The sequence below is a fragment of the Macaca thibetana genome, chromosome 2 (assembly GCF_024542745.1).
Source record: "Macaca thibetana thibetana isolate TM-01 chromosome 2, ASM2454274v1, whole genome shotgun sequence".
Classification (NCBI taxonomy): Eukaryota; Metazoa; Chordata; class Mammalia; order Primates; family Cercopithecidae; genus Macaca; species Macaca thibetana.
The window spans coordinates 51,970,175-51,994,504 of NC_065579.1; the positions used below are offsets into that span (position 1 = coordinate 51,970,175).

At 42.6% G+C, this 24,330-nt stretch overlaps 1 protein-coding gene and 1 pseudogene across 2 annotated transcripts in view; both read left to right on the forward strand.

Annotated features, from left to right (window-relative positions):
* Positions 1–24,330, forward strand: part of TM4SF4 (transmembrane 4 L six family member 4) — a 31,379-nt gene continuing 7,049 nt past the window's right edge. Inside the window, exons 1-3 of the mRNA XM_050779798.1 lie at positions 1–1,082; positions 1,858–1,947; positions 14,325–14,461. Coding sequence (XP_050635755.1) covers positions 909–1,082; positions 1,858–1,947; positions 14,325–14,461 — 401 coding nt within the window. The 5' untranslated portion in view covers positions 1–908. The remainder of the gene's footprint in view (positions 1,083–1,857; positions 1,948–14,324; positions 14,462–24,330) is intronic.
* Positions 16,751–23,754, forward strand: LOC126948239 (elongation factor 1-alpha 1-like; annotated as a pseudogene). The gene has a single exon (XR_007723373.1). The product of XR_007723373.1 is annotated as an elongation factor 1-alpha 1-like (transcript).

The following is a 24,330-nucleotide window of genomic DNA, read 5'->3' on the forward strand; positions in this document are numbered from 1 at the left end:
GTCAACCCCTCAGGACCTTTTCTCTCCCTCTCTACCCAATGCCGACCTTCCCTTCCCCTTAGCCCTCTTAGTGAATGATGGTTTATTTATTTCTATATGGAAGACATAGCTGAAAGGGTTGATTAGGAAAATTGTTTTTACTAATTCCATCACATCGTGTAGGGAAAAGATAGAACTTAATTACTTAATTGGGTAACAAGTAGAGAAATAGAGCAATCAGACAATAAAATGTACAGTTACTTTTTTCCTTAAAAAATTATTGTAAGTCTGAGCTCAATGATACACAACTAGACCATCAAATTATTTTCATATTGAGGAAAACAGAAACTCTTTTGGATAACCCTGCATTCCAGGCTTTCGGTGGAAAAGACAAAGACACACACTGTACAGCATTAAGTACTTGGGAGACATGATTTTAACCAGGATGTAACTCAATTATATTAGTGATTTATAAAGAGTCTGGAGAAAATATTTCTTTATTTGAGCATGGGCACTGTCAGATTAAAGGTGCAGTGGTTCTAAATGCTGTTTGTTCCAGCCCTGTCTTCGATTGCAACAATGTGAGTGTCTTGTCTGTGCTGGTGGATTATTAACAGAGGTTATTGGTCTCCATGGCAAAGCGATTGAATGATTGCTCTGAACGTAATCTCATTTATGGGGGTGCAAAAAAAAAAGCACTTCAGGTCAGGGAGAATGTATAAATGTCCATCGCCATCAAGGTTCTGCTATTTTTGAGAAGCTGAAGCGACTCCAAGGACGCAGTTCATAGAAATTTGGTTCTCAGCCCCAAAATACTGATTGAATTGGGCACAGTTACAAGGACTCTCTGGCCAAAAACCCTTGAAGAGGCCCCGTGAAGGAGGCAGTGAGGAGCTTTTGATTGCTGACCTATATTGTATCACCCCAGCATGTGCACTGGGAGCTGTGCCAGATGCCTGGGGGGCACCCTCATTCCCCTTGCTTTATTTGGCTTCCTGGCTAACATCCTGTTATTTTTTCCTGGAGGAAAAGTGATAGATGACAACGACCACCTTTCCCAAGAGATCTGGTTTTTCGGAGGAATATTAGGAAGCGGTGTCTTGGTGAGTAGGGAAGCCTTAAAATCCCCCTAAGGGAGATTTTCCCTTCCCCCCAATCCTTTTTAAATCATGTACTTATTGAACAGGGAGATATTTAGTTGGTAATAGAAGCTCAAGCATTGCATGATGAGAGGTCAATGCCTTAATTTATTTCTCCTTTCTGTTAGGATCTGACAAGGACACATCAGCTATATTTACTAAGTAATTAATTTCCAGACTTGGGTCGGGAGTTCTCATGGGTCATTTGAGTGCCATGAACCGAAGTGAAGGTCACATAATTTCTTGATTCCAACAAGATAGTGCCCAAAACAATAACAACAACAACAAAGCCACAATGCAAACCCGCTAGAAAAGCAAATTGATTTAAAACCACCATGAGAAGCGGTTGTCAGTGCAGTCGTCTTCCACTTAGGACCTAATGATTTCTTTACCTGTGGTTTCCAATAGAATTGGAAACCTCCATTTGAGAGAGTGAAAGGAAGAGAGACTCACTTTTCATGACAATTGAGGACAAGTTTCTTATTCTTTTTTCTAATACACCATCTAAATGGAAACTCAGATTTTGAAACCCTGACTCACTGAAGCTGGTTAGTCACCCCAAATGGAACCTAAGTACTCCATAACACTCCATTACCCCTCCAGCCATGTTCTGTTACTTTGCCGTTCCCTTTGGGCCTCCAAGTCCCTCATTGTGGATGGGGCTCCTTATACAGTCAGGCAGGCTCGGGCCCTCCCTTCAACTCCTGGACTCTCTCTGAGGTGCCTGTCTTGCTGGTAGATGATCTTCCCTGCGCTGGTGTTCTTGGGCCTGAAGAACAATGACTGCTGTGGGTGCTGCGGCAACAAGGGCTGCGGGAAGCGATTTGCGGTGAGTTACCATGGGGGGCAGCCACTAGAATTACTCCAGGGTGCTCTGTGTTTTTGTGCTGGGCAATATGGGGATGGAGACAAGTTATCAGCTCCAGCCAGGACTCTGGGAGCAGCTGGTGAAGGGATAAAACTGCTTTTTCCTGTCAGTGTGAAATAATAATAATTTTCCAAAATACCATAGCCCTCATACTTACAGGGTATGAATACAGTATTAGATTTTGCAAACCGACAGGGATGTCAGAACTGGAGATTCAGAGGGGTCCCATATACAGAATGCAAGCCTGGAAGGCAGAGATGGGGCTGCAGCATTCCTCTACCACTGAGAGGCCACAAGAACTTGGACAAGTCATTTCCCTTTTCTGGCCCTGAATTGCCTCATCTGCAAAGGGAACTTGGGACATGACAAAAGATGGTATCCTCCCCTCCCCAGTAGGCTCCTAGGTTCCTCACCCACACCACTTCCGTGTTCTCTATCTCTGTGGCCCAGCACCTCTGGCTTCCACAGGGCTCTGCCTCAGGACTTGTTTCCTCTCTTGTTTCATGCGGCCATGGAATTTTGAGTAGGTGAACTAGAGACGTTAGGCATCAGAGTTCCAGGGTGCAGTAGAAAGAATGCTGGGACTTGGGGATAGGACCCATTCTACAATTGAGCAAGTCATTGTACTGCTCTGCCTCCCTTTGCTCATGTATAAAGCAGGAAGCTGAATTAGACCAGAATTTCTCAAGTGTGGGACAAGCTCTGGTGCTACACAGATGTGCTATATCTTTCAACAACATAGAATGTCATTGTCATTCAATTCTCCTTCAATCCTTTTGATACTTTCAGGAAAAATATCTTATTTTGATAGACATAAGTCTTTCTTTTTTCTTTTCTTTCTTTCTTTTTTTTTTTTTTTGTTTGTTTGTTTTGTTTTGAAACAGGGTCTCACTCTGTTTGCCCAGGCTAGATCTTGGCTCACAGCGGCCTTGACCTCTTGACCTTCTGGGCTCAAGTGATTCTCCCACCTCAGCCTTCCAAGTAGCTGGGAGTACAAGTGCGCCACCCCACCCAGCTGATTTTTTGTATTTTTAGTAGAGACAGAGTTTTGGCATGTTTCCTAGGCTGGTCTCAAACTCCCAGACTCAAGCAATCCACCCACCTGAGCCTCCCAAAGTGCTGGGATTACAGGTGTGAGGTACCGTGCCCAGTCGTCTTTATTATTTTTTACCCTTCATAATCTCCCTTTATAACAAAGAGAGGACAAGTCTTAGGCTCCAGGAATGAATGCAACATTATTTAACTAAAATGCAATTATATTGTGTTTCTCTCTGCCAGTGATTCTAATTTTTCATTCATGTAGTGATATAAATGAATAAAATGAGAGTTGACAAAAAATATTAAGAGTTAGATATATTGATGAGGCAGAAATGAAGCACAGTAGAACTGGAATTACTGGTCTGAAAAATGAGGAAGTCCAATTTCTCCTGTAATCTCCCATGGTTCACATGTCCACCTAAAAGATTCATGAACCACAATAATGAATTAACCACATTTACTTTAACTTCCTAAAGGGAAAGGTGCATCTATCCATTCTGAAGCAGGATCCTTTTAACATTTCTTTCTTAGCATTATTTGTTCATTTATTCAATCAAAAAATATTGCGCATACGTGAAAGGCTGAGGTTGGTCCAATGTGCATACATTACAGTTTCCATGTGAGTTCAAAGGTCAGTCAAAGAAAATATAACGTCATGAGTCCCAAATAAGTATTGATAATTGTTATGTTAACATTTAAAATCATCATTTACAAAGAGATTTTTTAAAACCCACAATTTAATATAATCATGTAATGTATGTTTTATATAACAAATGATATTTTATGTGATTATAAATGAAAAGAAGATATTTATAACTTGTTTTCCCCTTATACGTTGTGAACTTTTGGGGGTAGAAGTTGGAGATGAGGATTTTTTTAAAACTAGCAATTAAGAAAATAGGGATGAAAAGAAAGAAGAGTCATTGCTTTTAGAAATCTAACATTTCATACCTGATGTTGAGTAAAAGGCTAAAGACTGGCTAATATAAAATAAAGGATCTTTTGTTTGCTTGATTTTTGTTTTTAGGTTTACATATAACCACAGTGAGAAGTGAAATAGCATTCTAAGTATTAAACAAAACTTGGTTTTTAAAATTAGATGTAAATGAAGTCCAAGATGAAGGCAAAAAAGTTTGTTTTGTTGTTGTTGTTGTTTGTTTGAGATGGAGTTTCACTCTTGTTGCCCAGGCTGGAGTGCAATGGTGCGATCTCGGCTCCCTGCAACCTCTGCCTCCCGGGTTCAAGTGATTCTCCTGCCTCAGCCTCCCAAGGAGCTGGGATTACAGCCATGTGCCACCATGCCCGGCTAATTTTGTATTTTTAGTAGAGACGTGGTTTCTCCATGTTGGCCAGACTGGTCTCGAACTCCCAACCTGAGGTGATCTGCCCACCTCTGCCTTCCAAAGTGCTGGGATTACAGGCATGAGCCACTGCCGAAAAAAAATGTTTTTATAAGTACATTACATAAAAGAAAGTTTTGAGTCAATAGGATCTGAAATATTTGGTCTTCCCAATACAAGTTGTCTGTGGGGGCTGTCTAAGCCTCCATGTGGAAGCTGCCGTTGGCATGAGTTGAGGGTAACTCCTCCAAATAACCAACTGACCATCCAAATGACGAGGCAGTGTCCATCAAAGGACCAGCTGTGCCAGACTGTAAACTAAGGCACCTAGCATGGCTGCCCTGGGCCAGGGTCGACCACAAGCTGGGTAGCCAGCAGAAGGATTTCTTGTCTTTGATTTTTTGTTTCATTTTGTTTTGTTTTGTTGAGATCAGGTCTCGCTCTTGTCCCCCAAGCTGGAGTGCGATGATGCAATCTCAGGTCAGTGCAACCTCCACCTCCTGGGTACAAGCAATTCTCCTGCCTTAGCTTCCTGAGTAACTGGGATTACAGGCGCTTCCACCATGCTCGGCTAACTTCTTTTTTATTTTTAGTAGAGACAGGCTTTCACCATGTTAGACTGGTCTCGAACTCCTGACCTCAGGTGATCCACCTGCCTCGGTCTCCCAAAGTGTTGGGATTATAGGTGTGAGTCACCGCACCCAGCCGATTGTTTTGTTTTTTAATCAGCTGCCAATTTTTAAAAATTCAGAGATAGAACATAAAGTATCTAGATATCTGACTTTTTCCCCCAAGAAATAAAAAATTAAGCTGGCACCCCTAGCCTGCATTTTGGCACAACAGCAGCCTTCACTGGGCCTGCCTGAGCTCCACAGGGCCCACCCTGGCTGCTCTACTCAGTTAGGGCCCCTTTCCTGCCCCTAAGGCCATTGAGCTCATGTCCCCTGCTTCAGACTCTTGTTTGCTTAATGTTATGTTCTGAGGCTTTGGAGCATCAAGCAATAATCATTTTTTTCTTTCTTTCTTTCTTTTTTTTTTTTTTTTTTTTTTTTTTTTTTTTTGTGGTTGAGGGTCTCACTATGTTGCCCAGGTTGGTCCCAAACTTCTGGAACTCCTGAACTCAAGCAATCCTCCCCTCTCAGCCTCCTGAGTAGCTGGTGCTAGAAGTGCTCACCACCTCACCTGCCTAATCATTTTTCCAAAATGAGGTATTTGCATTTTGTCAGACAAGAAGCAAAAACTACAGACTAATTTGGAGAGAACTACACTGCTGAAGTTCTGAATTATTTTCCAAAGGCTCACGCATTCCCCTCCAGGCTCCAGCTCCTTCAGGGACACAGGGCTTCTGAGGAGCATTGCATAGGGAGCAGTGCACAGGAAGCCCTGCAGGTGGAAAGGCCTGTGAGGCAGACACAGACTGGGCCACCAGCTGCTAGGCTGAATCCTCTGTCCTCTCTACAGTCTGCTCGCTGTCATTTATTTTCCTGGCTCCTCTCTCTCTCCTCTCATCTTCATTATATCTTTCTGGAACATTCCCCAGAGGCCCACTGCACCATTCTCTTCCCTTTCCTCGGGTAGCAAAACCAAGTAGGAGATAGGAGAAGCAGGATGTGGTGGCTGCAGAGATAAAGCAAGACAATAAGCTGGAAAGAATCTTGGATCACCTGATTCAGTTTCTTGGTAAAGCAGAGAAAATGGCTCTCCTCTGAGGCAGAGCGAGACTGAAGTTCAGCTCCAAAGACCTGCGCTCTTTGAAATAAATTAGGCTAAAGGAGAGCCGGAAAAAGTGAGCCCTGGAGCAAAAATAGTGAGAACCCTGGCCTGGGTTTGTTTTCAGGTCACAGCTTCATCCTCCCAAACCGGAGATTTCCAGTGGCTTCTTGGCAGCATATCGGTGGCTGGTCAATATCTCCTGCCCTCTAATCCTTCTAAAAAATGGATCTCTCAGGGCCCAGTGGGGCAGCAAATTAATTTTGTCAACTCATTTATGTTAAGTATGTGTTTTATTAAGAGCCTTTTGTAAATCTTGGATTTGACTCAAAGGAGTGTCTTTAATAATGAGACCAAAGGTAAATTGATGAGGACGTGTCTTGGGTAGGCAGGCATTTCACCATCCTTAAAGCATATTAGATAGATCAAGGCCCACCCCACCCATAGGCAGGGCCAGATGATCAACCTCTCTGTTTTGAAGAAAGGTCTTGGTCATGTCCTGATGCAGTCTGTGTGCCGTGGTCAGCACTTCTTCCCGTACCTGGCTCATCAGTGCCCCCTAGAGATGCCTCCTGAGTGAGCATTTCTGAGGACTCCCTCTTGCAGAGGTCCTGCAGGCCAAAAGCATCCCTAATCTACCTCCTCATTCCTTGGAAATACAGCCAGCTTGAGGAAGATTTAAGAAAGACCATTCTTTTAGAAAAATGGAATATATTGAAAGAAAAAAAAAAGGCCGGTCGCGGTGGCTCAAGCCTGTAATCCCAGCACTTTGGGAGGCCGAGACGGGCAGATCACGAGGTCAGGAGACCGAGACCATCCTGGCTAACACGGTGAAACCCCGTCTCTACTAAAAAATACAAAAAACTAGCCGGGCGAGGTGGCGGGCGCCTGTAGTCCCAGCTACTAGGGAGGCCGAGGCAGGAGAATGGCGTAAACCCGGGAGGCGGAACTTGGAGTGAGCTGAGATCCGGCCACTGCACTCCAGTCGGGCCACAGAGCGAGACTCCGTCTAAAAAAAAAAAAAAAGAAAGAAAGAAAGAAAGAAAGAAAGAAAGAAAGAAAGAAAGAAAGAAAGAAAGAAAGAAAGAAAGGAATTTTATTTCTTTTTTTTTTCCAGATGCTTTCTCCTTAAGCTCCTATTTTTATTCTACTTTGACATATTTTATTTTTATTTATTTATATTTTGAGACAGAGTCTTGCACTGCCGCCCAGGCTGGTGTGCAGTGGCTCGATCTCGGCTTGCTGCAACCTCCGAGTCCTGGATTCACGGGATTCTCTTGTCTCAGCCTCCCGAGTAGCTGGGATTGCAGGCGCCCGCCACCACGCCCAACTAATTTTTTGTATTTTTAGTAGAGACAGGGTTTCACTATGTTGACCAGGCTGGTCTCAAACTCCTGACCTCTTGATCTGCCTGCCTTGGCCTCCCAAAGTGCTGGGATTACAGTCGTGAGCCACCACACCGACATCTTCAGTAAAGATTTTCTATGCTTCGAAATCCTCTGCTACAAAACGGATCGTGGCAGTTACTATCTCTCATAAGGATGTTGTAAGTTCTAGGGGAAGATTTTGCAAGCATTGGTGTAAGGGAAGAGGAGGGAACTACCAACTAAGTGCCTAGGGTATGGAGGACACAGATCCTCAATAAGTACTTGTTGGATGAATGAAGTAAGTGAACACCTAGGAAAGAAAATGGGCTTTCCATATTTATCACGCTCAGTCCTCACAACAACCCTCTGAGTTCGGCATTAAACTCCTCATTTTATAAATGAGGAAACTGGGGCTCCTGCAAGTTAAGTTTCTGACTGCCACTTCCCCCACTCCCTTCCCAAGCCTAGCCCAGGTAAAAAATAGAGGATATTAATTTTTAAGAAGAAAAAAGACTTCAGGCAGTCTCTATTCCTCCTTACTAAGGAGGAATGTCCATGCCCTCAGGATGTGCTTTGGCCAACATAAGCACCTACATGACCCCAGGGCACAACATGTGTGGAGACAGAGCTGGGATCTCATGGTACCTGTCTGTCTCCAGAGCCCAACAGAAAGGGAGGTCTTCAAGCTGGCAATTGGTGAATTAGAGGACATATGATTGCAGGTCTTCTTTCAAGGGAAACATTTGCAGCATATGCTATACACATTAACAACGTGAGCAGAATATGTGCGCTGAGTAGCTATGAGGGAATTAGCCCGCTGAATTTTTTCTCTCCAGAGTTATGCTCTCTGTATTTGTGGAAAGTAAGTGCATGTGAGGATGTGATAACAAAAATACTATAATATAATAATGACATTGATCAAGTGCTTGCTAATGTCATGGGAAATTATCCAAACCTTGGGAACAGGAAAAATAATTCTAGGTGTCCTATCAGTGAGGCACTGGGGATTGCTGGTAGCCTATCCCACCTGGGGTTGATCTGATTTTCAAGAGGTGTGTACCTTTACTGGTTAGGTTATCTTACATATTATCTGTAAGGCAAGTACTTATTAATGAGCCTTATTTTACAGAAGAAGAACTGGAATAAAAAAGATTAACTTCCCAAGATTGTGAGGGAGGAACCAGAACTCAGATCCAGATCCATCTGCCTGTAATCCATACCTTTGGCCACAACACAGTAGTGTCCTTCTTCACCATTTATTCACTTGGACCAGGTACAGCATGCCCATGGCACAAAAACCACAAAGGAAGACTCCCTTATCTGATTCCAAAGTCTGCCAATTTCCCTTCTCAGAGGTCCCCACTGTTCTCAATTACTGTCTCCTTCCAGAGATATCCCAGGACTTTTACCTATTTACTATAAATAATACCAATTTTGAAGTGTCTACCCTCTAATGTAGTCAACTTGATCTCAAGAACCTTTCTTTTCTTTTTTTCTAGACAGGGTCTGGCTCTGTTGTCCAGGCGGAAGTGCAGTGGTGCAATCTCAGCTCACTGCAACCTCTGCCTCCTGGGCTCAAGCGATCCTCCCACCTCAGCCTCCCGAATAGCTAGGACTACAAGCACACACCACCACCCCTCATTAATCTTTTTATTTCTTGTAGAGATGGAATGTCACCATGTTGGCCAGTCTGGTCTCAAATTCCTGGGCTCAAGCGATCTGCCAGCTTTGGCCTCCCAAAGTGCTGGGATTATAGGCGTGAGCCACCAAGCCCGGCCTTTCTTTCCTTTAACATTTTGTGTCATGAAACCCATGATAAATTGAAGTTATTCTATGCTGGCTTTTCTACTGACCATATCTCTAAGAATTGATTCTAGAGAATTTGTCATTTTTAAGACTTCCCAATGTGAAATAACTTAAAGCAACATGACTCAGCATGTATCTTGCTTCCTGTGATTTATGCATAAAATGTGCCGAGACCCTCCTCCTTCATAGAATCTGTTTTTCTCTGTGACCACCTAGTCTTTCATGAGGACAGCTCAATCTGCCATATGTCAACAAATGTTTCCAGACCACTCAGAACCTATTTCTGAAAGGGCGGTAGGTAGCATTAGAAGAAACTGCCCTAAGTGTAAGATTTCGCTTGCTCTAGTCCTAGAGTTATACTAGCTGTATCTAACTGAACAGAAATTTGGTTGGAGCATGGAGGTGGCTAAGAAACAGGAAACCAGCCATATAAGCTCTCAGTAAGAACTGTAGGCCAGGTATGTTGGCTCAGTAATCCCAGTACTGTAAACCCAGTACTTTGGGAGGCCAAGGAAGGAGGATGGCTTGAGACCAGGAGTTTGAGAACAGCCTAGGCAACACAGTGAGACCCATCTCTATTTAAAATAAACTAAAAAAAAAATTGTAGCAGTATTTTCCAAAGTGTTTTTTTATAAGGACTCACAGGAAAAACAAAAACAAAAACAACAAAAAAAACTTATGGGATACAATAAGAATGGAAAACTGCAAGTACCATGGATACTCAACTGCAGATATAAGGCAAATCTGAACATAAAACCATGTCTTATTTTCCCATGAAGAAACTTCAAAAAAGCTCTTTAACCAAAACTAATATATAAACTTTCTGTGACATAAACATATTTTAAATCATGTTATATAAAATATGAAATAATTTTAATATATTGATTGTGAACTGACATTTCTCCCATTTATTTATTTATTTATTTATTTTTTTTTGAGACAGAGTCTTACTCTGTTGCCCATACTGGAGTGCAGTGGTGTGATCTCGGCTCACTGCAACCTCCATGTCCCGTGCTGAAGCAATTCTCCCACCTCAGCCTCCTGAATAGCTGGGACTACAGGCACGCACTACCATAGTTGGCTAATTTTTGTAGGTTTTGTAGAGATGAGGTTTCGCCATGTTGCCCAGGCTAGGCTTGAACTCCTGGGAGCAAGTGATCTGTCCACCTCAGCCTCCCACAGTGCTGGGATTACAGGCTTAAGCCACTACGCCTGGCCAATTTATTTTAAAATAAATAATATTCATGTTTCTTTTCATCAATGTCTTTGCTACTACTAAAGACACACTTTGAGCCATCAAAAGGCTCCCACAGCACATCTTCTTTTCCACTTAAGTTTGAATACAACATTTATGTGTCTATGCATGATGTTGTCAGGGAAAATTTCACCATTAGTCACAAATATCAACTCTCAAAAGACAAAGACAATGTTCAAACATTCCTCCTACAGGTATATAGTAATGATCACCACAATTGGCCGGGCGCGGTGGCTCAAGCCTGTAATCCCAGCACTTTGGGAGGCCGAGACGGGCGGATCACGAGGTCAGGAGATCGAAACCATCCTGGCTAACACGGTGAAACCCCGTCTCTATTAAGAAATACAAAAAACTAGCCGGGCGAGGTGGCGGGCGCCTGTAGTCCCAGCTACTCGGGAGGCTGAGGCTGGAGAATGGCGTGAACCCGGGAGGCGGAGCTTGCAGTGAGCTGAGATCCAGCCACTGCACTCCAGCCTGGGCGACAGAGCGAGACTCCGTCTCAAAAAAAATAAAAATAAAAAATTTAAAAAAAGTAATGATCACCACAATTATCAACACGAAGTGTGCTTATTTTAGAATGCCATTTATTTATTTATTTTTTTTGAGATGGAGTCTTGCTCTGTCGCCTAGGTTGGAGTGCAGTGGTGCAATCTCGGCTCACTGCAAGATATGCCTCTGGCTCAAGCGATTCTCCTGCCTCAGCCTTCTGAGTAACTGGGATTATAGGCATGGGCCACCGCACCCCGCTAATTTTTTTGTTTGTTTGTTTGTTTTTGAGATGGAGTCTTGCTCTGTTGCCCACGCTGGAGTGCAGTAGCATGATCTCAGCTAACTGCCACCTTCACCTCCCAGGTTCAAGCAATTCTTCTGCCTCAGCCTCCTGAGTAACTGGGACAACAGGCGCACACCACTGTGCCCAGCTAATTTTTTTATATTTTTAGTAGAGGTGGGGTTTCACCATATTGGCCAGGCTGGTCTCGAACTCCTGACCTCGTGATCCGCCCGCCTCGGCCCCCCAAAGTGCTGGGATTACAGTTGTGAGCCACCACGCCAGGCCTAGAATGCCCTTTAAAAGGTTTGTTAACTATAATCTCCAGAACTAGGAACTATGGGGTCGACCTTTTTATAATAATTAATAAATATGTGTTAAGAAAAAGTTTTTAACACAATTCCGTCATCTAACAGTGATTGAGTTGTTTCTGATTGATGTCTTCTCTGCGCAGTACTTGGTTGTTCAAAATAAAGTGTTTGAGGAAATACCTTATTGCCTGATAGATGAAATAAGGACTCAACTCTAAGGTAATTCCCTCATTTCTGAGGAATATGTGAGAGTGAATGATTTTCCTTATATGCCAGCATACATAGTAGATTTCCTTCTCAGAAGGTCACATAAATTCATGTCTCATAAGTACTATATTTTTAGAAGTGCAGCAGGAATGAAACTTATTTATGTAATCCAGCAATTCTCAAACTTATTCAACCATACATCCTTTGGAAAAGAGATTGCTTGTTTTAACATGAGAAATTGGCCAAAATGTTCACTTACTTCTGACCTAGGTTAAAGTCATGAATGTTCTTGCTGCTGAGAGTGGATTTAGATACCCTAAGCATAAACAATAAGGGGAAAAATCTAAACAATTAGTAATATGAAACCTTAGCCATTGAAAACATGCAACAAATCGTTATCCAGTGACTTTGATAAGCTAGGAAGAAGAAAAACTGTAAGACTATGCTAAGTTTGGAACAATGCCCTATCTTCAAATAACTTATTGTTCGTGACTTCAAGGAACTTGTGCTCTATTTGGAGAAGACAGCCATAAAAAGCTATGCATTAGCTGGGCATGGTGGTGCATGCCTGTAGTCCTAGTTCCTTAGGAGGCTGAGGTGGGAGGATCACTTGAGCTCAGGAAGTTGAGGCTGCAGTGAACTGTGATTGCACCACTGCACTCAGCCTGGTGACAGGGCAAGACCCTGTCTAAATAACAACAACAACAACAAAACCCTATGCATTATTGTATTAGAGGCATTGTGCTGTGATAGAGTTTGTGCAATCTAGAGTACAGGGGTTGGAAGAGATGAAGAATGAAGGGTCAGTTCTACAAGGAGAGTCAGACAAAGCACATGAAGTTAGAGCTCGGTATCAAAACGTTGCATCAATCAGATGAGTTGGCAAAAGAGTTAAATTTTCTATTAAAAAGAATTTTTTAAAAAGTTGCATCCAAAATACATTGATTTATGATATGAAAATGGATACGAGCTAAAGTAGAACTCCATTATTACATAGATTCCAATCACCCAGGCACAATCAGGTCCTCTTCACCTTCAAACCCCACCCCATCCCAGATATGTACTATGGTAAGATTGTTAATAACATGAAAGGGGAAAGGGAAAATAGCTGACGTTTAACTTAGGTTGCCACGTCTAATGTTCACAACAGACATTTTAGGTAGGCTCTATCATGCCCATTTTAAGATGATAAAACTAAAGCTCTGAGGACACATTCATTATGCAAAATCATTACATCAGAGAAGACTAGCAAAGCTGAGATATGAGGCTGGGTCTGGGTCTGCTGACTTTAAACCCTGTGCTTTGTCATCAAAGCAATAGAGGTGATCGTTTTCTGCCTCTTTCTCCAAAATTTTAAATGTTTTCATGCTACTTTCTAATTATTGTCTAGAATGGATATTGCAAAAGTTCTTAACATCCCTGGGCCTACGTTTTTTCATCCGTAAGGGGAGTTAACCTAGTTGGACTCCAGGATTGCTTCTGCCTTTTGCAGTCAATAATTCTATTTTGATTTTAAAATTGAAAAAAAAATATGGTAGTCTCATTTGTTTTTCATTAATTAATCTCCATCATAGAAAAATATTTAAAAGAATGGAATTTTTTGGATTGTTTAACCTAAAGAAAAGAAAACGCTCCAAGGGTGGTAGAAGGGGTGAAAGATGTCAAGGCAATCTTCAGATATTTTAAAGACTGATGCTAAATGGAAGACAGGTTAGACTTGATCTTTTTGGCCTCAAGGAACGTAATGAGGGCCTGTGAGGAGGGGTTCTAAACTTTTACTCTTTCTCATAAGTAGAACCTGCCTGTCACATGAGACACCATAGTGACTGGCCTTAGCAGGATAATTTGACCAGAAAACTTTTAAGATTACTGCCGAGCCAGGTGCGGAGGCTTATGTCTGTAATCCCCGCACTTTGGGAGGCCAAGGCAGGCGAATCAACTGAGGTCACGAGTTCAAGACCAGCCTAGCCAACATGGTGAAACCCTGTCTCTACTAAAAATACAAAAAAATAGCCGGGCGTGGTGGCGCATGCCTGTAATCCTAGCTACTCAGGAGGCTGAGGCAAGAGAATCGTCTGAACCTGGGAGGTGGAGGTTGCAGTGAGCTGAGATCATGTCATTGCACTCCAGACTAGGCAACAAGGACGAAATTCCGTCTCAAAAAAAAAAAAAAAAAAAAAGATTACTGCCAATCCTAAGGTTCTTTGATTCTATCATAGATTGGCTTTATGTATCAGCCCTGGGGAGGAGAGTTTATCTTTAACAAGATTAAAAGCCCATGGCTCAAAGGTAACAGAATCAACACCTCCGTCATCAATGAAAAGGTGAAAAAGAAATGGAAATGGGAATGAAGAAGGGAAAAGAAGATACCAAAATTCATTCTAGAAGACCCCACAGGCCCCATCTACTATAAAGACCAGCTCCTACCCCATAACTTCTTGTAGTCACCATGTTCAACAGCAGGTGGATTAGGTTTGCTGAGTGTATCCTCTGGACCACCTGGAGAATTTGACTGTCTCTCTCCTTCTCTTTCAGATGTTCACCTCCACGATATTTGCTGTGGTTGGATTCTTGGGAGCTGGATACTCGTTTATCGTCTCAGCCATTTCAATCAACAAGGGTCCTAAATGCCTCATGGCCAATAGTACATGGGGCTACCCCTTCCACGACGGGTAAGACCACACCCTGCAATGCCCACCTGTCACCACAAGGGGCACGGGCAGATAAATTGCCCAAGGGGAGACTGCACACAATGTCATGTCTTCATCCTTATGCAAGTCTCAGGCTCGGTGCTCCTTTGAGGCAGAGCTGGAGTTGTGGAGTACAGCAAAGTTGCAGAGAATCTCACTTCGAATTGCTCCTTTGACAGATCCCAGGAGAAATAACTAAAAGAGGATGGATGCCTCCTTTAGCCTGAGGGAAGGAAGAGATTTGTTGTGTCATCACTTGCACCCAAATATTTATTAGCAGCAACACAAGGCAACTAATAGTATTAATAAACAGAGTAATAGTTTTCGTTGCAAATCTTATAATAGAAAACAAGAATAATTACTCACTAACTGGGCCCAAGGGCTTTCACTAATACCCCAAATTGCCTATAATCAAACAATCGTTTAAGTGCATGTACAGAAAATGACATTGAAATCATTGTAGGTTTCTCGTGTTAATGTTAATAGCCTCATTAAAATAACATTTCATATTATCATGGTACTTTGTAGGCTGTAAAGATCTTTATCCCACAAATTTATAATTTAATCTTCATAGTAACCTCAAGAGGTAATTACTCTGTGCCAAGGCAGGTTTAATAAGTTTAACGAGCTTCAAAGTCACATTGTTAGTTGAGGACAGTGCCGGACTCAAACTCAGGACTTCTAACTTCAAGTCTTAGCCTTTCATAGTACACATCTTTCTGTCCTGCGCTGATCAGGACGGCACTGTTCAGTCCAGTAGCCAGCAGCCATGTGGAACTACTTAAACTCAAATTCATTTAAATGAAATAAAGTTAAAAATACAGTTCCTTAATCACACTAGCCATATTTCAAGTACCCAGCAGCCATATAGGGCTTGTAGCTACTGTATTGAATAGCACAGATCTGGAACATTTCCATCATGGTAAATGGATCTGTCAGGCCAAGCTACACTAGACTTTAACTTCCAAGGGGGCTTGGAGCATCTTTGTTTCATTCACCATCTCAGCCCCTCTGTCTGACAGGGACTGGCACATCCCACAGAGTCAGGAAATATAATTATTGGGTCTTCCTGCACATGAAGAATGGATTCATGTCTAAAAATAATCTGTAGAACACCAATATATTAACTCAAACCTCTACGTATTCATTTACTGTGAGAGTCTAAAGAAGAATGGCTTCAGGCTGGGGAACTGAAGGGGTCTAGTTCTCTGTGATACACAGTCTCGGTTTGTTCACAGATGTCCCATATGAAACATCCCCACCTTTCTCATAGTTAAGCAATACAAGGTCTCTAACATCCTCATATCTTGTGCAGCAGTTTCCAAATACATTTAGTCTACTGTGTGAAAAGCCCTCTTATCATGCAGAGAGGACTGTTGGGGCTACGCTACCATGGGGTTGGCTTGCTTGAGCATCGAACTCAGATCCCAGCAGGCTGAGCCCCCCACCACGCCCCCATTGAGGCTCTTCCCCTGACAGCTCACTCTCTCCACCTAGGGGTGTGTGTGTGAAGCTACAGATTATGTCTTGCTTCAAGGAGCCCTCTATTAATTCCAGCAACAATATCAGTGCCGCAGTAAACATATTTTTTCTGTTATATGAATAATACTACCCTAGAAAATCAAAGTCGGTTGAAATAAATCTATGTCCAAAACAGAGGAGGGAGAAAGAAAACACAACAGATGCCAAACAACACTCCAAAGCCATACAATGGCCTCACATGTTCTGACTGCAGAACCTAACACCCTCCCCTCACACACGCACGCCCGGCTTGGGATGGGATGGGATCAATGCCCAAGGTCAGGAGTGACAGCTGGCCTGTGGGCCACCCCACGAAATGCCAAACTGAGGGAAAGACAGGAAACCACTTTTTGAAGTTCCCCATATTAGTACTTCTGGGGAAGCAAGTTTTCATTCTCATTGCAGCCATTTATTGTGCATTGCTCTGTAACAGATACTTTCAACTATGTTATTTTATCTACCCCTCACAAAAGCAACTAACCAGTATCAAGAACAGGTACCAGATTATAAATATTTAATAATAAAAACAGAATAGAGTAAACGTTGCAGGCAAGCAGGAACGTTTCAGAATTCTCTATCTTCTGTTCATTGTACAGCTTTGATAATTACCTAAAGGGAGAATGATTTGAACACCGAGACATCTGTACAGCTGCTTCAAACTATAATGTGATCAAAAATTACTGCACAGGGACGTATTACAAAACCGTATATATCACAGTTTCCAGATGATTTATGGGCTATTTAAGAACGATTTTGACTACTTATGTTTTAATTTAATCCCATGTAAGATGTAAGGCTGCTCTTTGCGCAAGGTATAAAATATGCCATGATGGCTACAGGAAGGGCATTCAGGGGATGGGCCCAGGTCTCACTGCACCCTCTTTGCCATCTGGCAAACCTTCAGCAGCATTCTGTTGTCTCCTCAAATCCTGTTTCCTCCCTTCTGAAACAAGAACTCACATTCCTTTTTGATATTATCTACCATTGCCAGCTCCAAATCTTCCCTCTGACTGCGGAAGTTCACCTTGAATTTCTTATGGCAATAATTGAACTTTCTATAGCTTGGTGTTTTCAGTTAACAAAGTGCTGTTACCTACATTGTTTCATTTGATCCTCACAAAAAGTTTATGAGATTATTTAACTCTCCTTCGGAGGCAGGATAGCCGAGGCCCAGAGAGGACAAGTGACTTGACAAGAGGAATACAGTTTCTTAATGGCGGAAGCTCAAATCCAAGTTTTCTCACTCGAAGTCACAGTGTTTTTTCTAGAACACAATTTATATTGAATCATACTGTCTGCTTTTTGCCTAGATTCCCTGTTGGCAAAACTCATTGGATTCTACCTCCTACTCCTTTTACTATACTGTACTATACTAGTATCTGATAGTTTAAAAGGGTCTGTGGAATCTTCTTATCCAATCAGCATATAGTAACTGTTGTTATAGCTGGAAACCTAACACTCATACACAGCTGCTCAGAGACTAGAAAGGATCAGTCACTTGTATGAGCCAAAACGAGAAAACTTGAGACAGTTGTCATTTGTCCCTTATTACCAAAGGGCAGCTGTGGTGGCAACTGCTTCTTCTTGTTATTGTTCTTCTTCCTCTTCCCTCCCCTCCTTTTCTTATTTTCCTTCTCTTTTTTCTTTCTCTCCTCTTCTTCCTTTTCCTTCTTCTTTTTCTTCCCAATGATTAAGTGCTAAGTGTTTTTATGTGCATTATCTCACCTAATCTTCCTCATAAATCTGAGAAGAATTTTTATCCCTGAAAGAGAAAAATGAAGCTGAAAAAGGTTAACTTTCCCAGGGCTCAATGGCTAGTAATTAGTAGCAGGATTTTTTTTTTAATTGGCTGGGAGTGGTGGCTCATGCCTGTAATCTCAGCACTTTGGGATGCTGAGGTGGAAGGATTGCTTGAGCCCAGGAGTTCAAGACCAGCTTGGGCAACATAGGGAGAATTCCCCACCCCACTGCCCCTCTACAAAAAAAGAAAAAAAAAATTTTTTTAATTAAAAAATTAGCTCAGCATGGTTGTGCATGCCTGTAGTCCCAGCTACTCCAGGTGCCTGATGTGGGAGGATCTTTTGAGCCCAGGAGGTTGAGGCTGCAGTGAGCCGTAATCATGCCTCTGCATTCTAGCCTGGGCAACAGAGCCAAACCCTGTCTCAAAATATATATATATAATATATACACACACATATACACACACACACACGATTTATATATCTACATATACACATATCTACTTTTATATATAGGTGTATATATACACCTGTGTGTGTGTGTGTGTGTGTGTGTATGTGTGTGTGCGTAGTAAGTATCTTATTTTGTGCTGAAGCCTATCCCAAACATGGAACAAAAAATGAATAGACATGGTTCCTGCCCTATCAGCATGTGGGTAAGGGTGAACACATGGAACAGACCCTCATAATGCAGAAAGTGTGAGATGGAGAAGGAGTGTGGGGGAACCTTCTTCGAGAAGGTGACATGGGCTGATTTTGGAGGATGAGCAGAAGTTTGCCTTCCAGTGAGGGAGGAGAAACGCATTTCAGGCATGAAAAGGCTGCCATGCTTAGGGAACATCAGAGCACTGCGTGGCAGAAGCTCAGTGTGAATGAGGAGAGATTTGCAGAAGGGACCGCCACACGATGTGGTGAGACTGAGAGGCAGCCAGACCTTCAGGGCATCAGGGCACAGCAGAGGACTTCAAGCAAGACATGGCATGGCTACTTTGGACTTTTAGAGGCATGGTGGTGCTAGTGATGTGGAAAGTAAATAGGAAGGTTCAGGAACTAAAGAGAGATAAAAGCTGCCGTCATAATCCAGATAAGATGGTGAACATCACCCAGGCAGCAGAATTGGGGCTCAAAAAAGACAAATTTCAGAGAGTGTTTGAAATGGAGTCATCAGGTTTAGGTGTGAGGAGAAAAGGGGAAGCTAATCAAGGTGGACTCTGAGATTTCGAATTTAGTGCACAAAATCCAGGGCTCTGCAATGTCATAGCATTTAGCACTGTTTTCCTCAGAAATGTTTGTTGATGATAATATTAAGGGAGGGAGCAAAAGTAGTTAACTTGTTCTGTCCTGAGAACCATATTAAAGAAACACCCTAGAAGGAAAAAGAAACTTGGGCATTTTGAAATACACCCTCTTGGCTTCCTTTGAGGTAGAACCTCCTCCCATCCAAGGCCTTCCTCCCTGAGACAATTGGCCATCCCTCCCTTGACCCTGAGCTGCTGAAATGAAAGCAGCCTGCATAGGGTGTGGGGACAGCCATAGGAGGGGAAATAGAGGAAGAGCCAGGAGTGGTCAGTAGTCAGGGAGGGATGGGTCCATGCATGGCACTACTGGGCCAGGCTGCAACTCTCCACCTCCTTAGAAAGAGTCAAGGGCAAGGAGAGCACCCTCACATCTGTGGTTCAGACACTAAGACACGGAACTGAACACAGTTAAATGTTCTGCCTTGACATTCAGCTAAGACCATCTGCATTTGCACTTCAGAAATTACTTATTAGCAAAGAATATCATAAGCTGCTTGTGAACATATTCCCAAGAGCTGAAAGCCACCTTAATAGGATGATATTGGATTTGCACCATGTAATGTTAGGTTTCATGAACCAGAAACAGTTCACAAATGTTAGGAGCCAGTTTTGCCCTTGGCTGACTTAGGGTCTAGCCACACCTCTGCCGTATACCATCTATCTCTCAGGCTTCATCTGTGAAATGAATGTGAGTAACAGCAACATGCACTTCACAGGTTCAGATGAGAGTAAATAACACGAGGTACATAAAGCACTCAGCACAGTTCCGACCACATACTTCCTTGATTCAGCCTTATTATTCATTTTTATGAATATAAAGTATTATTGTAAGTGGAATTTATTTTTATGATTAAAACTTTAAAATTGTTATGCTTTTATAATGATTCTTTGACTTAATTTCAATCCTTTCAACCACACATAAATAAGGCTCAAAAAAACTCTTTATTGTGATATAAGTAACCCTTGATTCACATACCATTATAGATGTATAAATCAAATATCATAAATAGATCATTTCAAATATGCTAAGGAAATAACTGCTCCAACAAAGGGCATTTGTGTAATGGATAAGAGCGATGACTTTGGAGTCAGACAGACCTAAGATCAAACCCAGGCACTTCCATTTATTAGCCTCACCTTCTTAATCTGTAAAATGGGTATATGTTCATTCATTCAGTGATTGTTTACTGAAGGTTACTCTATGCCAAGTACTGTTCAAGTAAAGTACCAGCTCCCTGGAGCATTAGGAAAGATGATGGAAAGCAGCTAACCCAGAGCCTGGCACAGAGGACCCAGGAAATGAGACCTGCTGCTGTCTATGAAGCACTCCCTGTGCTGGAACTGGGGACAGAGACAGTGGCACATGGTCTTTGCCCTTGGGAGCTTATAGTCCTGAAGAGAAGACAAACAAATGGACAGTTGGTGGCAGCACGGGGTCCAGGGGCTCTGTACAACAGGGACGAAACACAGAGTGCTGGGGAGCACAGAAGGAAACCAAACCCAGGCTGAGGGCAGAAGCATCGTGGAGCTTCTTCCAGAGGAGGTGGCATCTGAATTCATCAGACAGAGCAGACCAGCAAAGCATTTATATTCGGACCCCCTGGTTCCTGTCCTCAGCTGAGAAGAGAGTTCTGTGAAATTTGTGGCTTTCTGCTCCCATGTTGATGGTATTACTACAGCTCCGGTGGAAACACCTGCATAATAATTGGATGCTTTAAAACATCAGTTAAGTGCATCTAAACTGCTTCTGCTCTCCTTGCTTCACTGCCAGGTCCATGAAAAACTCAGGACCCCTCTCTCCCTGGGTTTGGGGAGTTGGACACAATGATCAAACTGAACGTGAACACAGCCTTTTTTGCCAGAGTCTCAAAGACCGCCAGAACCAGAGAGTTTGAGGGGAGAGAAGAAGGGCCTGAGTGTGGCCATGTGGTGTTTTGTGAGGGGTGAGCCTGCAGCAGGAGAGGGACTCGTGATTTCTCCAGCCACCCAAATTCAATCCTTGCTTCTACTTTCCCCCATAAACGTTTCACAAATCCTACCACCAGGAGGTGCTGTCATCCCACCGCTGTTCAGGCTCCCCAAAGAGGCCCGGGACTCAGGATTGCCAATTCTTTCACCTCAGAACCTTTTCTTCATCAAGTGTGCCTGGAAAATATTGTATCTTTATAACCTTTTATAATTACCATGTTTTAAAATTGTAAAGATAGAAAGGACTAAATGGAAAAATGCAGAACAGAAAGGCGGGTGTTTCATGTTGGAAAAAAAAAAAGGCATTTTCACAATGGGTTTGCCAGCAGAACACAGGTGTCATGAAAACTACCCCTAAATCAAAGCCAAAACGGGAAAGAAAAAGACTCATATCAATATTGTCGTTATTGGACACGTAGGTTCAGGTAAGTCCACTGCTACTTGCCAACTGATCGACAAATGTGGTATAATCTACCAAAGAATCATCGATGAATTTGATGCTAAGAAGGGAAAGAGCTCCTTCAGGTATGCTTGGGTCTTGAATAAATGGTAAGATGAGTGTGAGTGTGACACATCACCCTGAGAAAGTTTGAGACCAGCAAATACTGCATGAGTCATTGATGGTCAGGACAGAGACTTTATCAGAAACATGATTACAGGCACATCTCAGGCTGACTGTGCTATCCTGATTGTTGCTGCTGGTGTTGGTGAATCTGAAGCTGATATCTCTATGGGCAGACCCATGAACATGCCCTTCTTGCTTACCTGCTGGAGATGAAACAACCAATTGTTGATGTTAACAAAATGGATTCCACCGAGCCACTCTACAGTCAGAAGAGACACAAGAAAATCATTAAGAAAGTTAGCTCTTTCATTAAGAAAATTGGCTACAACCCCAGCACAGCAGCATCTGTATCAATTTCCAGTTGGAATGGTGACAATATGCTAGAGCCAAGTAGTAACATGCCTTGGTTCAAGGGATGTAAAGTCACCCACGAAGATGGCAATGCCAATGGAACCATGCTGCTTGAAAGTCTGGACTGTGTCCTACCACCAACTCATCCAACTGACAAGCCCTTGCATCTTGCCCCTCCAGATGTCTACAAAGTTGGTGATGTTGGTACCTATGTGCTAAGTGGAAACTGGTGTTCTCAAACCCAGCATGGTGGTCACCTTTGCTCCGGTCAATGTTACAACTAAGGTCTGTTAAAATGCACCATGCTGCAAGCTCTTCCTGGGGAAAATGGGGGTTTCAGTGTTAAGAACGCATCTGTCAAAGATTTTTGTAGTGGCAACATTGCTGGTAACAGCAAAAATGACCCACCAATGGGAGCACCTGGCTTCACTGCTAAAATGAAGCACCACCCAGGCCAAATCAGTGCTAGCTACGCCCTTCTGCTGCTTGTCACACAAGTCACATTGTTTCCAAGTGTGCTGAGCTGAAGGAAAAGATTGATCACCATTCTGGTAAGAAGCAGGCCCTAAATTCTTGAAATCTGGTGATGCTGCCGTCATTAATGTGGTTCCTGGGAAGCCCATTTGTGTTGAGAGCTCCTCTGACTATCCCCCTCTGGGTCATGTTGCTGTTTTTGATATGAGACAAACAATCGCTGTGGGTGTCATCAAAACAGTGAACAAGAAGGTTGCTGACCAGAAGGCTTGGCAAGATCACCAAGTCTTCCCAGAAAGCGCAGAAGACTAAGTGAATATTATCCCTAATACCTGCCACCACAGTCTTAATCAGTGGTAGAAGAACGACCTCAGAACCGTCTGTCTCATTTGGCCATTTAAGTTTAATAGTCAAAGGCTGGTTAATGTTAACAATGCATCCTAAAACCTTCAGAAGGAAAGGAGAATGTTTTATGAACCATTTGGGATTTTTTTTTTTTTTTCATGAAGCAGTTTTAAGTTACTAGGTTGTTTGTTTGTTTTTGAGATGGGGTCTCACTCTGTCACCCAGGCTGGAGTGCAGTGGTGCAATCTCAGCTCACTGCACCCTTTGTCTTTTGGGTTCAAGCGATTCTCCCACCTCAGCCTCCCAAGTAGGTGGGATTACAGGTGTGTGCCCCCACGCCTGGCTAAGTTATTAGTTTCTAAAACCAGTACTTTTTAATGGAAACAACTTGACCAAAAATCTGCCACAGAATTTTGAGACCCTTTAAAGCAAAGTTTAATGAGAAAAAAAAAAGTACTGAAAAGAGCAGTCTTGGCCAGGCGCTGTGGCTCACGCCTGTAATCCCAACACTTTGGGAGGATCACCTGAGGTTGGGAGTTCGAGACCAGCCTCACCAACATGGAGAAACCCCGCCTCTACCAAAAATACAAAATTAGCCGGGCATGGTGGTGTGTGCCTGTGATCCCAGCTACTCAGGAAACTGAAGCAGGAGAACCGCTTGAACCCGGGTGGCAGAGGTTGCAGTGAGCCGAGATCGTGCCATTGCACTCCAGCCTGGGCAACAAGAATGAAACTCCGTCTCAAAAAAAAAAAAAAAAAAAAAACGACAATCTCACACAACTATGCAGAAGATGTATCATCTCAGTGAATTCTCACAGTTGTGATGTGGTTCTTAGTCCGTTATATAGATTTAAAAACACACACACACACACACACACACAAACTGACACTGGCTGGGCGTGGTGACTCACACCTGTAATCACCACACTTTGGGAGACCCAGGTGGGAGGACTAACCTCAGGAGTTTGAGACCAGCCTAGGCAGTATAGTGAAACCTCCATGTCTTTTTTTTTTTTTTTAAAAAAAAAAAAAAAAAAAAAAAGAGAAAAAGAAACTGATGCTAAAGGAGGTAAGTAACTTGCATGAGGAATAAATAGCTATTAACGGGAATGCTTGGGTTCAAATCCGGTTCATCTGAATCCAAAATACCAGCTCTTTCCAGTAGATTAGACTGCTTAGATTAAGTAAAATAATGACAATACTAGCATTTACTGAGCACTTACTATATGCTAAGCATTGATCCAAGCACTTTACTCATACTAACTCACGTAGTCCTAACAATAACCCTATGATATGATAATGTAACTCCCATTTTACAGGTAAGTACACAAGGCACATAGCTAGCAAGCTACTAGTACCTGTACTCTTATGGAAAGATGAATCAATGCTATAAACAATGTTTTATTTTGAAATCAAGAGCAAAATGTTCATTCCTTCCTTTTCCATGAATGTTATAAAGATCTAAAAACAATAACATCAACATTAATTCAGTAGATAGATAAAGAGTTTTTCATTAAGGCTCTGAAAGGATGGAGGAAACAAAGAGACCAATTTGAACCTCTAAGAATGTGAAGAGTCATAATAATCCAC